At 39.5% G+C, this 17245-nt stretch overlaps 1 protein-coding gene across 1 annotated transcript; it reads right to left on the bottom strand.

Moving 5' to 3' along the window:
• Positions 1-643: 643 nt before the first annotated feature.
• Positions 644-13421, bottom strand: LOC135745391 (proton channel OTOP2-like). The gene is made up of 11 exons (XM_065263692.1): positions 13271-13421; positions 12480-12534; positions 12253-12433; positions 8576-8653; positions 7004-7179; positions 5081-5475; positions 3920-4056; positions 3494-3552; positions 3154-3296; positions 2185-2987; positions 644-814 (listed from the first exon to the last, which is right to left on the bottom strand). The coding sequence occupies exons 1-11, from the start codon at positions 13419-13421 to the stop codon at positions 644-646; spliced, it is 2349 nt and encodes a 782-aa protein (XP_065119764.1).
• Positions 13422-17245: the final 3824 nt, after the last annotated feature.

The following is a 17245-nucleotide window of genomic DNA, read 5'->3' as shown; positions in this document are numbered from 1 at the left end:
CCCGATATCGGATCGGTGCATCCCTATAAAGGACCACGAGAGTGCCCAAAGTACCAACAATGTTAATAAAATGATCAAATGCATTCAGTGATAATCATAATTTTTCTTTTTCACCGGAAAAAATTTGGCTAGTGGAAATGTTGATTGGCTGGTAACTTTAGAAAGTAACCAGCCACATTGGCTGGTGATCAAAAAAGTTAATTTAGAACCCTCCTTGTATCCTAATTTAATCGGTGGTTTTATCAATAACATAGCTTTCAATGTATGGAGGCAATTGGTTCAAACTTCATTTCTCTCCAAAGAATCAAAGCATATCACCATATTCCTTCATTTTATTCGGAGTAAAATCCAGTGATCCATTGAATCTATAAAGAGTACAGCTCTCAGCTTTACTCTCAGAGTATTGTAACAGCATTAAGCCAAATTTTAATAGATATGTGACATCTTACACATATTTCATAAGATTTCAGTTCATTCAACATGATCCCCACAAGACATCCACAAATTCTCGAACAAACATATACACGACAGTTGTCGATAAAAAATAAAACTCTTAGCTAAACAAAAATACCCTATAAAAATAAATGTATATATGTGGTATATATAATATTACATAGTGATGTGCATCATCTGACAGTAAGAGTTAAGAGGCAAAGCAGACCTCAAACAAACTGGCCACCGAGTGCATGCGGTAGAAGATCCCAAACGGCATCCCGATATTCACCACTGCTACCCACGTTTGAAACTGATAGATTTCTGATCCGACAGTGTTGTCGAACTGAGGCCGGGCTCCGAACGCCGGTATAATCCACAGCTAAAATACAAACAATAGACAGGATTACCATTTGAAACTTGCGTAAACCAAAACTAATCCAGGAGGAGGCAAACAATACACACAAGACACTTTCGCAATGGAACGAAAGACAATAGCCTCTTTCACACAATAATTTCAGTAAATAACATGAATTTACCAGAATGAATTTACCAGTAAATACAAAAATGTGCTGTTCACACATGCAGTGACATTCCGTAAGACATCATTCACACATCAGTATCAAAATACCGGTAATCTCGGAGAGAAAGCGGACGTTACCTGTGGCGCGCGGCCGGCGAGCTCGTATTTGTAAACAATGGCGGGTTATGACTTCATATCCTCGGTACGTATTTTTTTGTTTGCACATCTCGTGACCAAACAACATTGCGTTAGGCGGCTTCAAACTGAAAAATTCAAACAGGCTTCACAGAGAATGTGCTAAGGACGTCGGCAGTTTGGCAAATAGATGGTAAGCTGTTTTAAGCAACTTTGGTGAAGAAATGTGGACGTAAACTTCAGGTGTGCTCGACTTTTAAGCAGCATGTGTGTGGAAACAGTCCGTAAACAGTGCGGGCGGGGGTAAACGCCAAATCTGTATAAAAACGTTCTGATTGTCCCGAAGCTGTCAGCGCGGTCTGACGTAGTCCGCAAATGCCGGTAATCCTATATTTTTCGTTCACACATAGCACTTACCGGTAAATTACTGGTAATCTTACAACCTGTCTTACTGGTAAATTTGGAGCACTGATTTACCGGAAAGGTTCTGTTCACACATGACCTGTTAACTGCAATTTACCAGTAAATTACCAGTAAAGTCTGTATGTGTGAAAGGGACTAATGACATGCTGCACTAGGTAATAAACTTTTGCTCAGAAAACCTACAATAGGCATTTGGACGTGTGCGTATCTTGACCGACAATTATAGAAACTGTAGTGTTTAGCTTCAACTCTGGTCAAACACAAGTCCTGGGGTCTCATTTATAAAGCGTGCATACGCACAAAACGGGTCTGGAAATGTACATACGCAATTCCCACGCAAAGGTTGTGATCTATAAAAAACAAACTTGACGGGAGAATGTGCTTGAAGGGTGAGATCTGAGGATGATTCATGTACGCACACTTGCAGGTGATCTTTGATTTATAAAGGGAACATTGCTTTGTTTTATAAGTCTTAATATTTTTTGGCATATGCCATTTTTGTCTTTTGTGCGTATGTAGACTTTTAGTAAGGATCCTACACACAGTTTTATAAATAAGACCTTGAAGACTTAAGGATTGGAGCTAAACACTTCAGGACACTGGGCCTTCATGATGTGGGATAGCGTAGGGTCCTGTGTGTTGGCTGAAATAATATAAAGTCAGGTACTTACAATGACATTGCAGAGTAACAAGAAGGCGCAGATCTCCTTTAGGATCCTCCTCTTCCAGGAGAGACGGCTCTGAAACAGCGTCAAGGGGATGGGTAGCGCGTGTGCCGGAAGGATAGAGCTGGCCCGTCTTTCCGGGTCTCTCTGAACGACCCTGAAGTTAGTGAAGATGGTGGCCGTGTGCGTCTCTTTGAACGGCTTTCGGTGGAGGCCTTTGATGAGGAAGGCGTTCTGTAGACACATATGGATCACGGTCATAAGAGACGAGATCAGACTGAGCTTGTTCACGAGTCCTTTGACCCCTGACGCCAACAAAGCCACTACAGTGAAGTAGTTGATGAGGAACTGGCCCAGCGAAGCTCCCACCAACAGTCCCACGTCTAGACTCCGCGTAGGGTTCTTCTCGGACACATGCTCCCTCTTATCCAGCCGGAAGATAATACAACCGGACAGAGTCGCTATGGACATCAGTGAGACGGTGACTATGTTGTTGCTGTAATAAATGGTCAGGGCTTTCATCTTCCTGATTGGGTCTTCTTTAGACGTGTCCACTTTGTAGACCACAAACGTAGCCAGACCCACCACCAGAATGATGAGTCCGGCCACCGGACCGACCAGAACGTCCCACATGCTGAATTTGAGATGATGGTTGTGGTGTTCGTCCATCTGGCGGCCGATGTTCTTCAACATGACGTAGGTCATCGCCGAGGCAAAGAGGCTGTACTCGATGTTGAAGGGGTACAGGTAATAGTAGGCCTTTTCGAAAACGTCACATACATCGTGGCTGCATTCGCAGTCACTGATATCTGAAAGCCAAGGGGAAAAATGCAATAAACGTAAGGATCCACCTGCGTCGCGACGTCATAAACATTTCACAGAGATTTTATCGATTTTGTTTTAAGTACCCAACCCATGCACCACCTCATCATAAATGACTAAATCGTGAGAATGAGAAGAAATGCATTTACTGACCTGCTGCTTTCTCGGTCAAGTTGAAGCTGTGAGGGGTGTTAAATGAACCGTTTCTTGGAATAATGGTTTGATGAAGCGACTCCTCTGTCACGGCTGTCATCCAAACCACAAGGTTCGTCGACAACGTCAACATCAGACCACAACTACAAAAAGATTGTAAATATTTGACTATGCCCGCCCAATTTTCAAGAAGCACAACTTGACATACTGGTTTTCTAGCCAATCCTCAGTCTGGCAAATATTTCCTTACGCTAAATTTAAAGTGTACACTCAGTCTTCATGACTTAAACAGATCAAAGTAACTTGAGTCAGTCTGATCTAGCATAAGACTCAGACTTACTGTGTGATGCTTTGCTGTAGCTGTACGCAGTCTTTGGCGTGGACCCAGAGAAAATAAGTCTGAAAAATAGACAAGATTATGTTTAAAATATATATTCAAAAAAATAAATAAATAATATTAGATACCAGGCGACACGTTTAACATTGAAAACTAAACTTTTTAAATTTAAAATCATCCCATTACTGATACTGAAAAATAATGGTTTGTATCGACAGCAAATGTGTGGTAAAAAGCAGTAAACTGAAAAGATTGCGTATTACATCATTATGAATAATAATATTATGTAATAATAAAACACTCAATGGTCTTGACCTCATAAAAAAGTTAATAAAAAAATTGTAAATAAAAATACTTAAACAATCAAATTGAATTGTGTAATTTTGTTGAATGTTTTAATATATAACTTTTATATAAATCAAAACATACCTGCACAATAACAAACACGGCTTGCACAACAGGAAAGGTGATCTTCACCGGCGACTCGCAATGTGCATAACCCACATAGTAAACGATCTTAAAAATGTCCATGATAACACTGCAGATGCCAAACAGAACCAGGCCAGCTGATGAAGACACAAGCAGAGTCTTAGACAAACTCAATCTCAATGAAACTTAAGGCCATTTGTCATGAATCAATTTTAATGGCCTGCAACAACTTATCGATAATAATCGATTATGAAATTCGTTGTCAATGTTTATCAGTCGCTGCTTCTCACCGCGTCACCACCTTTGTTTGTTTAAAAGCAAGACAATGACAAAGCAAAAGTGCAGAAGAATGCTGGTTAAAAGGGTTAATTTCATCCTTTAATATATTTGTTTAATTGTTGTTGGGCTGTCATAAAAATAGTATTGAACCACAAACTAAGCATCTGTTTTAAAGTAAGGGTAAAATCCAGGTTGTTATAATGGCGTGTTTATTTTGTTAATAGTGAAAAATTTTCATTCTCATTAAAGTCTGAAGTTGAAGATTAAAATGAGTTTATTCATCTGTGGCAAAAGACTTTATACATTTTTCTTTTTTAAGTAAAACTTAAAAAAAAAACATTAAATGTTTATGTCACAGCCCCATTCTCTGTGCCCTCATGTTTTTTCACCTTTATCGCACCTGGCTGCCAGCAATCCTCATCAGTCAACTTATACTCTGTTTGTCTTCCTCACTTTGTTGGTAAATGTTTACGTTAGTGTTATGTTCCTGTAATGTTTCCAGTTCTTTGCTATATCAATAAAAGTATAATTTCATTCATTACGTCAGTCGTCATCATCATCATCATCCTCCACCACACCCTGACAGTTTAACTATTTAAAAACTGCACAAACTTTTTTTATTTAAAGCTTAAAATGTCCAAATCAAAGTAGTGTGTGGCTTTTGCACTTTTAAAAGTACACTTCTACATGTAAATACTTTAATTTAGTGCCTTATTTAGCTATAATAAGTGAAAAATCGGATAAAGTAATATTTATGTTTTTTATTCGATTAGTTGATTAATTTAAAAATAATAATCTCCCGAAATAATTAATTATAATATAATTATGAAAATAATTTGTTAGTTGCAGCCATATTTTACAGGTACAAATGCACAGACTCACCTCTTAGCCAGACAGGTCCGGCATGGCTGTCTTTGTACAGTACAGCACGATACACCCTCGCTGTGTGGGCTTTGTAGTAAACCATCCATATGGTAGTGAGAAGAACGATTAAGATGAGGAAAATCTGTAGGTGCGAAGTTGAAATCTGCGCCCCGTTAAAGACGCTACCGCTGACAAAAACAATTCCCAGGAGCAGTACATTTAAACAGATGAATCCGGACAAAAGCCATCCCCAGTTGCGGCTTTTCTCCACCTTTACGGCCCCACCACGGGTACATGCCTGGCTGTCCCCGTTCAGTGTGGTCTCTACATGAGTTGCCACTTGGATGGTGGATATCTGAATCTCATTGATTTCCAAGTCCTCTTTCCCAGACATGTTGCCTGAGTTCCCAGAGCTGTCCAAGAAAATATGCAACTGTAACTTCACAGATGAAACAAGACCTCAAAAACCTCTTAAGTCTAAAGCAAGTGGATGGTCATTCAGAGCAATGATTGTAAATAGTCTAGCTTCCTCAACTGGTATAAATACTCAATCTCGAATGGGTATCCAACCAATCGGATCTCTTCTTATCCACTAGACTGCGTGTAACCCGCATGGTACAGGACCTGCATCCTCAAATCTGACTAGGCAATATTGAGAGATTTTACCTTTACCTAGACAAAGACAATAGCCTCTGGATATATACTGTGATAACACCTCTCTCTCTCTCTCTCTCTCTCTCTCTCTCTCTCTCTCTCTCTCTCTCTCTCTCTCTCTCTCTCTCTCTCTCTCTCTCTCTCTCTGTGTGTGTTTGTTTGCTGATTGTGAAACTTCAGCTCTTTGTCACTGAAAAAATGTCTAGCTTTAATTGACTTAAATCATGCCTGTTTTCAAAATAATAAGTCTTTATTTACTTGGCTTATATCACTTTTTAGAATCATTGAAGTATTGAACCTCACCCCAATTCATTGTAAATGTTTGAATGAAAAGAACAATTATACTGGAACAAATTGTCTTACAGTTTTTCTGAATTGCTAAAACACATTTTTTGAAACCATCACTCATTTTCTTAAAACCTTAAACACAAATCCCAATTTTAAACAAAATTCACAGAACCCCTGACTCTTCCAGAAAAATCAAACAATTCCTGCAAAACCATTTCACCTGTACTCAAAATCAAACTAAGCTTTCAAATCATACACACAGAAGTCTATAATATAAAAAACTACAAAGCATCCATTAGACACTACCTTAAAAAAATGGAAAACACAACATCCAGGACATCTGCTTACAGAAAAATACATGTTTATTGTACATAACAACACACTTGACAAGTACTGTTTAAAATCTATATTACTGTTATCCCAAGTTTAGTTCAGTGAATATAGCGAATACTTTACTGTAAGTACTGCCAGTAATTGTCATGGTTCTGCCCTCTTGTCCTTGTTCTACTCTAGTTTTGAGGCAGGATCATGACAGGCCCATGTTTCCTGACCCTTCCACCTCGTCTCCTCGTTAATCACCTTGTTATTGTTTGATTCATGTGACCTGTTCCCCTCTTGATTTGCTCCCCTATTTTATGCCCTTGTGTTTCGAGTCCTGTGCTCGATCGTCTGTTTATCTGGAGTGTTTGTTTCCACATGAGTCTTTGTATAAAGTGAAATCAAGTCTAGTTAGTTTATGTCACGGAGTGACTTTGAGGGCGGAACTGAAAACGGTGGAGAAAGGTTCCGCCCGGACTGTGATTTGCAAACACCAGTCACTTCCTTCAACTCCATGGCAACCCAAATCGGGGTTTATTAGCAACAGGTGAGGAAAATGAGCGGTGCGATTGTTGATTGGGCAATGTGGTAAGGAAAAGACACATAAATAGGGCATCAGAAACGCAGGAAGGCGGTTGATTTCGTGACGCGCTCATTTCCGCCAAGGGCGGACATAAACACAGGCCTTCTGAAGAGTCGGGAGGCCCCGTTGATCCGGCGATCGCTTGGAAGCAAGCGGAAAGAGTGCGGGGCCGAAAGAGACGAAAGGAAGGAGTTGTTGTGTTGTCCAGCAGTTGTTTTTGGGCGCTACGGAGCGGAGAAGCTAGTTTGGAGAGTGTGTATGGTGTACTGTAGAGCTTGGAACAAAGAGAGAGATACACACAATGGGCTGAGTATACGGTCATCTTTATTGGAGCATCGTGTTTACATGTATTAAGTGGTATGCAGTTAACCCACGTTGGAGATCAGCCAGGATTACCGGTAGGAGATTGTGCTGCCAGTTGAGCCCGACATCAGTGCCTCTAACATCCAGGAACTATTCTCTGGCCCTAGGTGGTTCTGACCTTAACTCACTGTGAGTGTGTGGAGTGCAGTGGGTGAGTCCTTTTCCTTTGCTGTGTGTGCACTTGAAGTCTGTAGTGTCGTGTTGTGTCATGTTGTCAGTAGTCACCCTCTAGGCTGGGAGAGAAGCCCTATGGATAAGAACGTGCACTGGTGTTGTGAGACGACCGCTTTCCATATACATGCCCGGTGGTGGCTCTGGACCCCTACTTCACTGAGAGGTGGCACGTCAACAAAAAGAAGCAAGGAACAGTGTGGCCCTTCTGTATACTCACTGTATGCCCAAAGAGAAGATCCAGTGAGCCTTTCTGTATGCCCAAATAAAGATCCCGTCGCCCTCCTGCATACCCACCTATATACCCGAAGCCAAGAGACCTAAATGCCCCCCCAAGCTATGAGAAACCGAGGACTAAGACCCTTTTTAAGTATTTAATTTCCCCCTACATGTCTTTTTAATATTTAATAAGTTAATTTTTATTCCTTTTGTCTGTCTGGTCATTGGTGTGTTTTGGGACCTCCTCGGGGTGGAAGTGAAGGAGGAGCGTGACCCGCGACCGGAGCAGTCCGCTCCCACCTGTGACATTTATTCAAGTCTGTTTTGTCTAGTTAAGTGTTACCCTGAAAGTCTGCCTGTTCATTACCTTGTTTACCTCCTCGTGGGTTTTGTTTTTTTGTTCAATAAACCTGTTAAGTGTTCACCTGAGTCTGCAATTGGGTTCTGTCTTCCTACAATCCTGACAGTAATAGTAAGTTTTCAATATTACTGTAAGCAGCACTTGTATTTTGTAAAGTCAGCAATCCAACTGCAAATTTTGCCAATTGCATCGTCTCTGGTGTCCTGTTCTTCCTCATACTCTTCATCTGCCTCTCAGACTGTTTCCAATCCACACAATTGGTAAAAATACCATGAGATAAGTGTGTAGAATTTTGAGTTGCTGTGTTTACTCGATAATGGTGTTGTGTTCAACTTTTGCCTGCGTGTGTTTAGCATTTATAAAACAAGTGAATTGTAGTGTGAAATGTGTGTTTTAGTGAGAAGTTTGTGTTTACATTGAATGATTAACAGGTGCCTTTATCCTAATCCAAAATGTCAAAAAAACAAAGCACAGGCAAAAATAATCAGCCAACACGATTGGCAGCACTGTAATACTAAGATGCATTTGATCAATAAACAGAAATGTGTTGATGTACCATGAATAGAAGCTGCTGGCCTTCTGTGGAGCGTGCCACCTCATGTCTAAGGTATATACTGGTTTCACTCAATGCCACCTGTCAGAAACAACACACAATTATAACAAAACATTGACATTTAACATATTATGTCCTTATTAAGTCATCAGTGAAGGTGTGTGCCATAACACATTGAGGAGACATTAGCCCCATTGAAATAGGTATTGTAGTAAACTTTCATAAATTTACTAGAATGACTGTACCAGTAAATACAAATATGTGCTGTTCACACACACAACAATGTTACGCCTTTTTTAAGATATCATTCACACATTTATGACAAAATACCATTAAACTCTCTAAAAGGAGCAGAAGTCTCCCAAAGTCAGTGGGACGTGATGGAGTATCGCCAAAAGTTCTGAAGGTCTGTGGCGAACAACTGGCAGGTGTGTACACAGACATTATTAATTTGACTCTTACACATGGTGTGGTACCGCCAGAGCCGGCCCTAGACCTTCGGGGGCCCAAAGCACAATTTGGTCAGGGCCCTTTGACCGTTTTAAGTAAAGCCTAAAGAAAATAAATTACTACTTTATAACTATACTGTACATATTATATCTACTATGTTATTTTTTTAATTGTCTATTAAATTATGTTTAAATTATTCTATGTATACTGTATGTTAATTATCTTTTTTTTACGCTGCTGGTCCTGAGTACGTATTTCGTTCTTTTGTGGCAACATGTAGCCTAAAGAATGACAATAAAAGACCTTGGGGTGGTCCCGGACAGGGATTATCTTAAGCCAGGACTCGGCCTTAGTTTAATTAGAAAACATAACTAATTTTAACAAACATGCCTTACTAAAAACATTATTTGTGTGCATTTTGAGGCTTAACAAAGGGCACTGGTGTATTTTAAGATTTGTCAGTGCAAGCTTTTTTCAATTTCTTAGCCTACTTTTATTTTAGTCTAGGACTAGTTTAAAGGCGCTCTAAGCGAATAATGTGCGACGTCACTTCCTGTTGATGTTTGAACTGTTTTCAAACAGACAGAGCGTAGCTAACTCCTCCCCCTCCCCCTCCCTTCCGTGCTTTCATGAACGCGCCCAACCCCCACCCCCAAATCCTTCTTGTCGTTTATTGGCTGGAATACTTTGTTTCGTTTTGTGCTGCTAGGTTTGGCCATTTGTTGATATTGCCGTTTGTGAAGCCTGGGCTGTCTACAGAGATCGCGTTTTTTTACAGTTTGATCAGCGGACAGGCAGCAAGCAGATAGTGAGGAGATGTTTCCGGTATGTAACAAAAAATGTTTTATGGTCTAAAACGCTTCAATTCGCTTAGAGCACCTTTAATTCCTGTCAGGGAAACTGCCCCCTTGAGTTTTTGATTTGAGTTCCATATTTGATGTCTAACAGGAAAAGTATTATACCACTGAACTGGATGGCAGTGCAGTGCAATGAACACACACGGATGAACTTGCTGAATAAAAAGACTGATAAAGTATTTTTCACTGACAATCAAAGAAAAACATTTAATGTTTAACTGACACCAGAGTTTAAAGGCGGAGTCCACGATGTTTGAAAAACGCGTTGGAAAAGGAGACGGGCCGACTACCAAAACACACTTATAGCCAATCAAATCAAATCAAATGCCGGGTTGCGTATGTGTGGGGCGGGTCTATCAACGGAAGGTCCAGATTCTATTGGGGTAGGGGCGTGTTTGTTTAGGTGATTTCAAATATCAACATTGGCTTTCAAACATCATGGACTCCGCCTTTAAGAGACACAAACAACAGCCTATATATAATTTGAATGAAATAGAGTAAATAGAATAACATTTAAATAAAATATAATATAAAATAATAAATAGAAAATTCTTGACTTATGACATTCATAATTTTTATTAATTCCTTTAAACTTTTGTATTGGTGTTGAATTATTTGTACTGTGAGCTGTTTATATTTCACACAAAAACGAATTTATATTACCACTAGACTTAGATTATATCCCAATATTTACTAAGTAGCCTTTTCCAGTAATGAAGAGTTCACCTTTGTTGATTCTCCTTATAAACATCTTAATGTAAATGCATTTGGTGGTATTTCAGTTGCATCTATTTAATCCGCGATAAAATACGCGAACGCGATCTCTTCCACTGCTGACGTTTGCAGACCACAACACAGCGAGATTCAGAAAGTGTCCGGCTTGCCTAAATTTTTTTTCACACCTACCCTCACGGCAGCCGTCTGCTCTCATCTCAATTCCAGGCAAGGCAAGCTGCATCTGAAACAAGCCTAGTCTGACAGACATTGATCAGGTGATAAGTGACTTCGTAAGGTCAGTCAGGGTCAAGATTAGCGGGGAACTCGCCATAATAAAGAACTAAATAAATAACAACTGTGCTTATCATGATGCCTGATAAAGAGCGCTGTAGATCCATTTATTTTTATTTATTTTATCTTACTTTTGATGTATAATTTTTTTCAACCACTAGCTGCCATTGACTCTAGGGGGCCCTCTGCTGGCCACGGGGCCCTTTGCAATTGCAAGTGTCGTTTAGTGGCTGGGCCGGCTCTGGGTACCGCGCTTATTTAAGTCATCTATTATCATACCAGTCCCTAAGAAAGCAGACACATCTACCTTGAAAGACTTCAGGCCAGTCGCTTTGATATATATATATACACACTCGACTGCGACTCCTTAACCCCTTTCCTCCGCCTGGTGGTGGCGTGGCAACCGTATGAAGTAAGAATTTGCTGTGAATATTGTGCGGAGTAACGAAAGAGGAAAAAACTTGAATTGGCTGCTGTGTGGAAAAATCATACGTGCTGTCTCTGTGTAGAATTAAACATCTGTGAGTGTTTTCTGATGCCCACCCCTTGCTAGATCTCTTGTCCTGCTGTTTGGAATAGAGGAGAGGGAAGCGATTGGCCCACTCGAGCAATACATCACATGGTGTGGCGCATTACCTCAACCTACCCACCCTTGTGATACCATGTGTGGGCGTGTTAAGCCCAACGTGCCGCAGCCTTGACCTGTGCCTCCATCTGCCTTTCTGTCTGAAGCCAAGAGGTGTTGTATCTCCCCTTGAATGTCCATTGAAGCATCATATTGTCAAAGGAAGTCTGTGTGTTCTCTGCTGTAGGTCTGAGCCAAGGGCTCTGTGTCGTCGTGGGACTGTTCCACTACATGTTGGAAGTCAACGTCAAAGTGTTCCTTAGAAGTCTGTCCCAGTGAGGAAGGCCAGAAGTTGCTCTGTGCATATACGTCCTCTCCAGCCACCCGAGCCTCGAAGAGCTAAAGCCTGATGTGGGCCTATCCACGGGCCGGTGAGTTGAATCCATTCCAGCTAAAAGCCTAGGATACTCACCTGTACGCCCAAAGCCAAGAGCCCAGTGTACCTCCGTGAATGCTCACATGTACGCCCAAAGCCAAGAGCTCAGTGTACCTCCTTGTATACTCACCTGTACATCTAAAGCTAAGAGCCCAGTGTACCTCCCTGTATACTCACCTGTACGCCCAAAGCCAAGAGCCCAGTGTACCTCCCTGTATACTCACCTGTATACCTAAAGCTAAGAGCCCAGTGTACCTCCTGTATACTCACCTGTACGCTCAAAGCCAAGAGCCCAGTGTACCTTCCTGTATACTCACCTGAACCCCCAAAGCCAAGAGCCCAGTGTACCTCCCTGTATACTCACCTGTACGTTCACAGCTAAGAGCCCAGTGTACCTACCTGTGTACTCACCTGTACGCCTTAAAACTCCAAGTGCAGTGTACTTACCCGTATACCTTCTAGACGTTTCCAGCTCCAAGTCCAGGCACGCACCTGTATACCTTCTAGACGCCCGTGCTGTAAGCCCAGCGTACTCTCCTACACGCCTAAGGTGGGCAGTTAAGGTACTTACCTATCCATTCCCATACTTACCTGCTTCTGCTCTTACGTCCAGGAAGGGAGGTTGGAGCGTCCACCTGGAGTCCATCTGAAAGACACAAGAGTGAAAGCTGAGAATACTCCCCTGTGATTCACGTGTGGATGAAGAGAGGAAGTCGGAAGACCTACCTGTAATTCCCTGTGAGAGTCAGAAGCGACTCAGAGCTATCCAAAGCCCCGGACCTACCTTTTAAGAATCCCCTCCCCTTTCCCCTTTTTAATATTTAATAAAGATTGTTATATTTTATTCTGTTTCTCGTCTGTTTGGTCATTGGGGCATTTTGGGACCTCCTCGGGGTGGAAACTGAGGGAGGGGCGTGACTCACGTTAGAGGTGGTCCGCTCCGACTTGTGACATAAGAATGCTTTTCTTGGACTATAGTTCTGCCTTCAATACGCTTCGACCTACTAAGCTAATTGAGAAGCTGGTCGACCTCGGGGTTCCAACCACCACTTGTAACTGGGTTTTGGATTTTCTTATTGACAGACCACAAAAAGTGAGGATGGGGGTAACATCTCAACTGAGCACACTTTAAGCACAGGAACAGCTCAGGGTTGTTGTCTCAGTCCAAAACTCTTCACTCTCAGTCTACACACATGATTGTGCTACTACCCAAAATGACACTGCGATTATATGCTGATGATGACACAACGGTCTTGGGCCTGATCAAAGGTGGGGATGAGACTGCTTACAGGGACTTGGTTGACAAAATTCTGACTTATAATGATGATAATGATCTCATTTTAAATGTAGATAAAACAAAAGAACTAATCATAGACACTAACCATAAACACTGTCGCCACATTGAAGAAGGCCCAACGGCGGTTTTACTTTGTTTGCTAAGGAAGTCCTATAGAAGACTGTCTGGTTTGGAAGCACTACCCAGGCAGAAAGGAGAGCTCTCCAAAGAGTTGTAAAGACCGGAGAGAAGGTCATCGGAGCGGACCTTCCATCCATGGACACTCTATATACACAACGCTGCAGGAAGAGAGCTAAGAACATTCTCAGGGACACACACTACCCTGCACATTCAATGGTTAGGCCTAAGCATTCAATATATAAAAAATTGAGATATGGCAGTATTATTTAGCACAGGGTGTGGTTTTATAACAGTTTTTTCCAACGACAGTAAGACTGATGGCGAAGGACATGGCCGAGGGAACAAACATGTCTGTTTTATATCACTCTAAAAAATATTGGGTTGTTTTTAACCCAGGGCTGGGTAACTATTGGACAGAACACATTTCTAGGTTAAAATGACCCAAATAATTGGTTGTTTTAACCCAACTGCTGGGTTGTTTCAACATGGTTGATTAACAATAACCCATGTTAACAATGTTTTTCGTGATTGTATTTCTTAAGAGTATTTATTGTGTGTATTTATTTATTGTGTGTAGTCTATTTATTGTGTGCAGTCTATTTATTGTGTGCAGTCTATTTATTGTGTGTAGTCCATTCATTGTGTGCGGTCTGTTAGCTGTTCTTTCATGTTGACTTTTGTATTGTTTTCTTTTAATGTTGACTCAGCAAGCTCTGCTACAAAAATTCCTATGTACATGTATGGCTGTACTAGTACAAATGGCAAATAAACTTCAACTTGAACTCATCTCATCAACCGGCTGATGTATGGAATAAATTTCCCGCCTAATGTATTGAGGTCACGGTTCAAAAAATAATATGCGTGAATGAAAAAATAATAAGCGCAAATTTGATCTTAAAACAGAATTAAAATTAAATTGCACAAAACTGAAAAACGAATGCAAAGTTATCCAAATTGCATACAAAATGACATTTTCTTTGTTTATATTACTCCTTTATTTCTTCTCTCTAATATTTTCTGCTCATATTTATTTGTTTTGTATGCTTGTGCTGTTTTTATTCTCGCTCTTATTTCCACACTCTGCGCTTGCTTTTCCAAAAGTTGCCGTTAGAGTTTCATGCAAATCAGGGCAGACTTAAGCGTCACCATTGGTCCGCTAGTTGTAGATTGACAGCTCCTTTAGCCAATCAGTTTTTAGAGGAAGTTGACGTCACTCCAGTGCGACTCCCGGCTGCATAGTCGTGCAGTAGAGGATGGATAACCGTCAGCTGGCAAATATTAGACAATTAAATATCATTAAACAAAATATTGTTAGTGTTTGACAGAAATACACTTATGTCTGTTGTGAGTACTCTTTGTCAGATCTTTAAGATAATGTGTCATCCAAGTAAATGATAGTCTGTTAACACGAATCCTTTTAGCTAGTTTAGGTTTAGGCAGTGGAGTGAGTCTTTGCAGTTTAAGGCTAAAATGAATTACATACATTGACTTTACACATTCTATGCTCAGTACACTATAATGATAAAGTGATAATAGTTAAGTTATGTGCAAACGTATACCGTATAAAACAAAAAATATTTCGATATCATAAGCATTCAGACCTTTCATAGATGGCTGTCTGCTTTTTAGGACAAATATATTTATAAAATTACCATTGGTAGACTTCAGCCAAGTTGTACATCTGAGCGATCTTGACTAAAAAAAAAACATAATAGCAAACGGCCTGAATATCAGTGTGGTGCTTCAGATTTTTATTTTGAATAAATGTACAGTAGTTATAACATGTTATAAAAGGAAGCTTTGTGTTTAACACTACTGTAGGGGATTTCCCAATATTGATAAGAAATAAAGCATTTTCAAACCAATTGCTTTTGTTTTATTTTCAGACCCATTGTGTTTACTCGGGCATTACATTATTTGTATTAATACAAATAAATAATAAATAATACAACTCAACAATACAGAAAAGGCTTTGTTTATTATCTGTGCTAGGAACTGCATAACCGAGTTAAATGACACAAATTAAAATAACTGTATGCTAAATTTACATAAATTATAAACTGATTCTTTAAGCTCCAATCCAGCAAGCTGCACAAAATAAAACTAAATATATACAATCTCTGAATTGTGAATTTCCATTAATAGTCCTTTATTGAGCCAATATTCATATTCTGACAGCATACAAAGAAAATAAGTTTAAAAACACTGCATTACTTTCTTGCATATGACGTGTGTGAATAAATAGATACACATAATATACTTTAAATATTGGACATATATAAATATTGGACATAAGGAGATTGGTTTAAAGATGTTTAAAATCTCCAGCATGTCTCTTGGTGTGTCAGAGCCAGAACACAGAAATGGATCAAAGTAGCCAGATTTAGTGCAAAGGTTTATTTATCTCCACATATATTAAGATTATTAGGTGACAGGTAGGGTTGTAGAAAGGCTACATGTGTTTCAAACTGTACACGGGAAGGCACGTGTACAGTGTACAGTTTTATAGGACCTGTTGCAATAAGACCACGTAATATTGTGCCAAAAAAACAAAAAAGTTTGCAATATAAACGTAAAAACAAATATATAAACATGCATTTAAATCCAGCACAAAAATGCCACTGTGAGTGTATAATGAGCACATTAAAAGCAAAAGTATTCATATAACGTCATTTAATGTCTCGTATTACAATAAATATAGCTCTCATGACTTCACATAACAGCATTAATTCATGAATAAACATAAAGAAGCAGGATTGATATGCAAACTGTACTATTATTACTTAAATAAAGGTAATATTACTGAAGTAAACTTTGAGGTAAATACACTAAGCGCTAACCGCTAAGTGTAAATAAGCTCAATAACAGTAGAAAAATTCAATTTTCTCTCAAAACGGACTCTATAAATGCCAATAATTATATTTAAAGAAACTGTACATGCATACTTCACTACCTGTGAATATACAAAAAGTTATCTGAAATTATCAAAGCACATCTGACGGTTATCCATCTTCACCTGCACGATCGCCTGCTTTGAGTCGCACCGAAGTGACGTCAACACCCTCTCTTCGATTGATTGGCTAGAGGAGGAGCTGTCAATCTAAAACTAGCAGACCAATGGCGACACTTAAAGTCTGCCCTGATTTGCATGAAACTCTAACTGCAACTTTTGGAAATGCAAGCGCAGAGTGTGGAAAAAAGAGCCAGGGAAAAACAGCACAAGCATGCAAAAAAAAATAATATGAGCAGAATATATTAGAGAGAAGAAAAAAATGAAAAATATAATCAAAGAAAACGCCATTTTGTATGCAATTTGGATAACTTTGCATTCGTTTTTCAGTTTTGTGCAATATAACTTTAAATCTGTTTAAAGTTCTGATTTGCGCTTATTATTATTTTATTCATGCATATTATTTTTTAATCCGTGACCTCAATACATTAGGCGGGAAATTTATTCCATACTGATGCACTGCAAAAATGATTTTCTTGCTTAGTATTTTTGTATATCTAAAAATTCTTAAATCAAGATGCATTTTCTTGGTGAGCATAATGACCTAAAAAGATAAGTAGTTAAAAGAAGTGAAAATCTGCCAATAGGGTGAAATAAGTTGACTTTTTCTTAAACACTTTAGAGCAGGTTTAAAGCATGAATTCACTTATTGTATATTTTTTGTCTAAAAACTATTATTTTCTTATGTCATTTTTCTCACCAAGAAAATGCATCTTGATGTAAGAATTTTTAGATATTTGTAACTTCAGTGAAAACAAGACATAAGACTTTACATCCACGGTCTGTAGTTTCCTGGCAAACTATGAGAGTCGTGCACAATTGATTTTGACCAACCGACATTGTATAAAATGACTTCAAACTAAACTGAAAATAGTCGCAATCTGCGGCTAACACAAGTAATGTCTAAACTGAGAGTGTGTAAAGGACTTT

The sequence above is a fragment of the Paramisgurnus dabryanus genome, chromosome 3 (assembly GCF_030506205.2).
Source record: "Paramisgurnus dabryanus chromosome 3, PD_genome_1.1, whole genome shotgun sequence".
Lineage (NCBI taxonomy): Eukaryota > Metazoa > Chordata > Actinopteri > Cypriniformes > Cobitidae > Paramisgurnus > Paramisgurnus dabryanus.
This window is presented reverse-complemented; position numbering and strand designations above follow the sequence as displayed.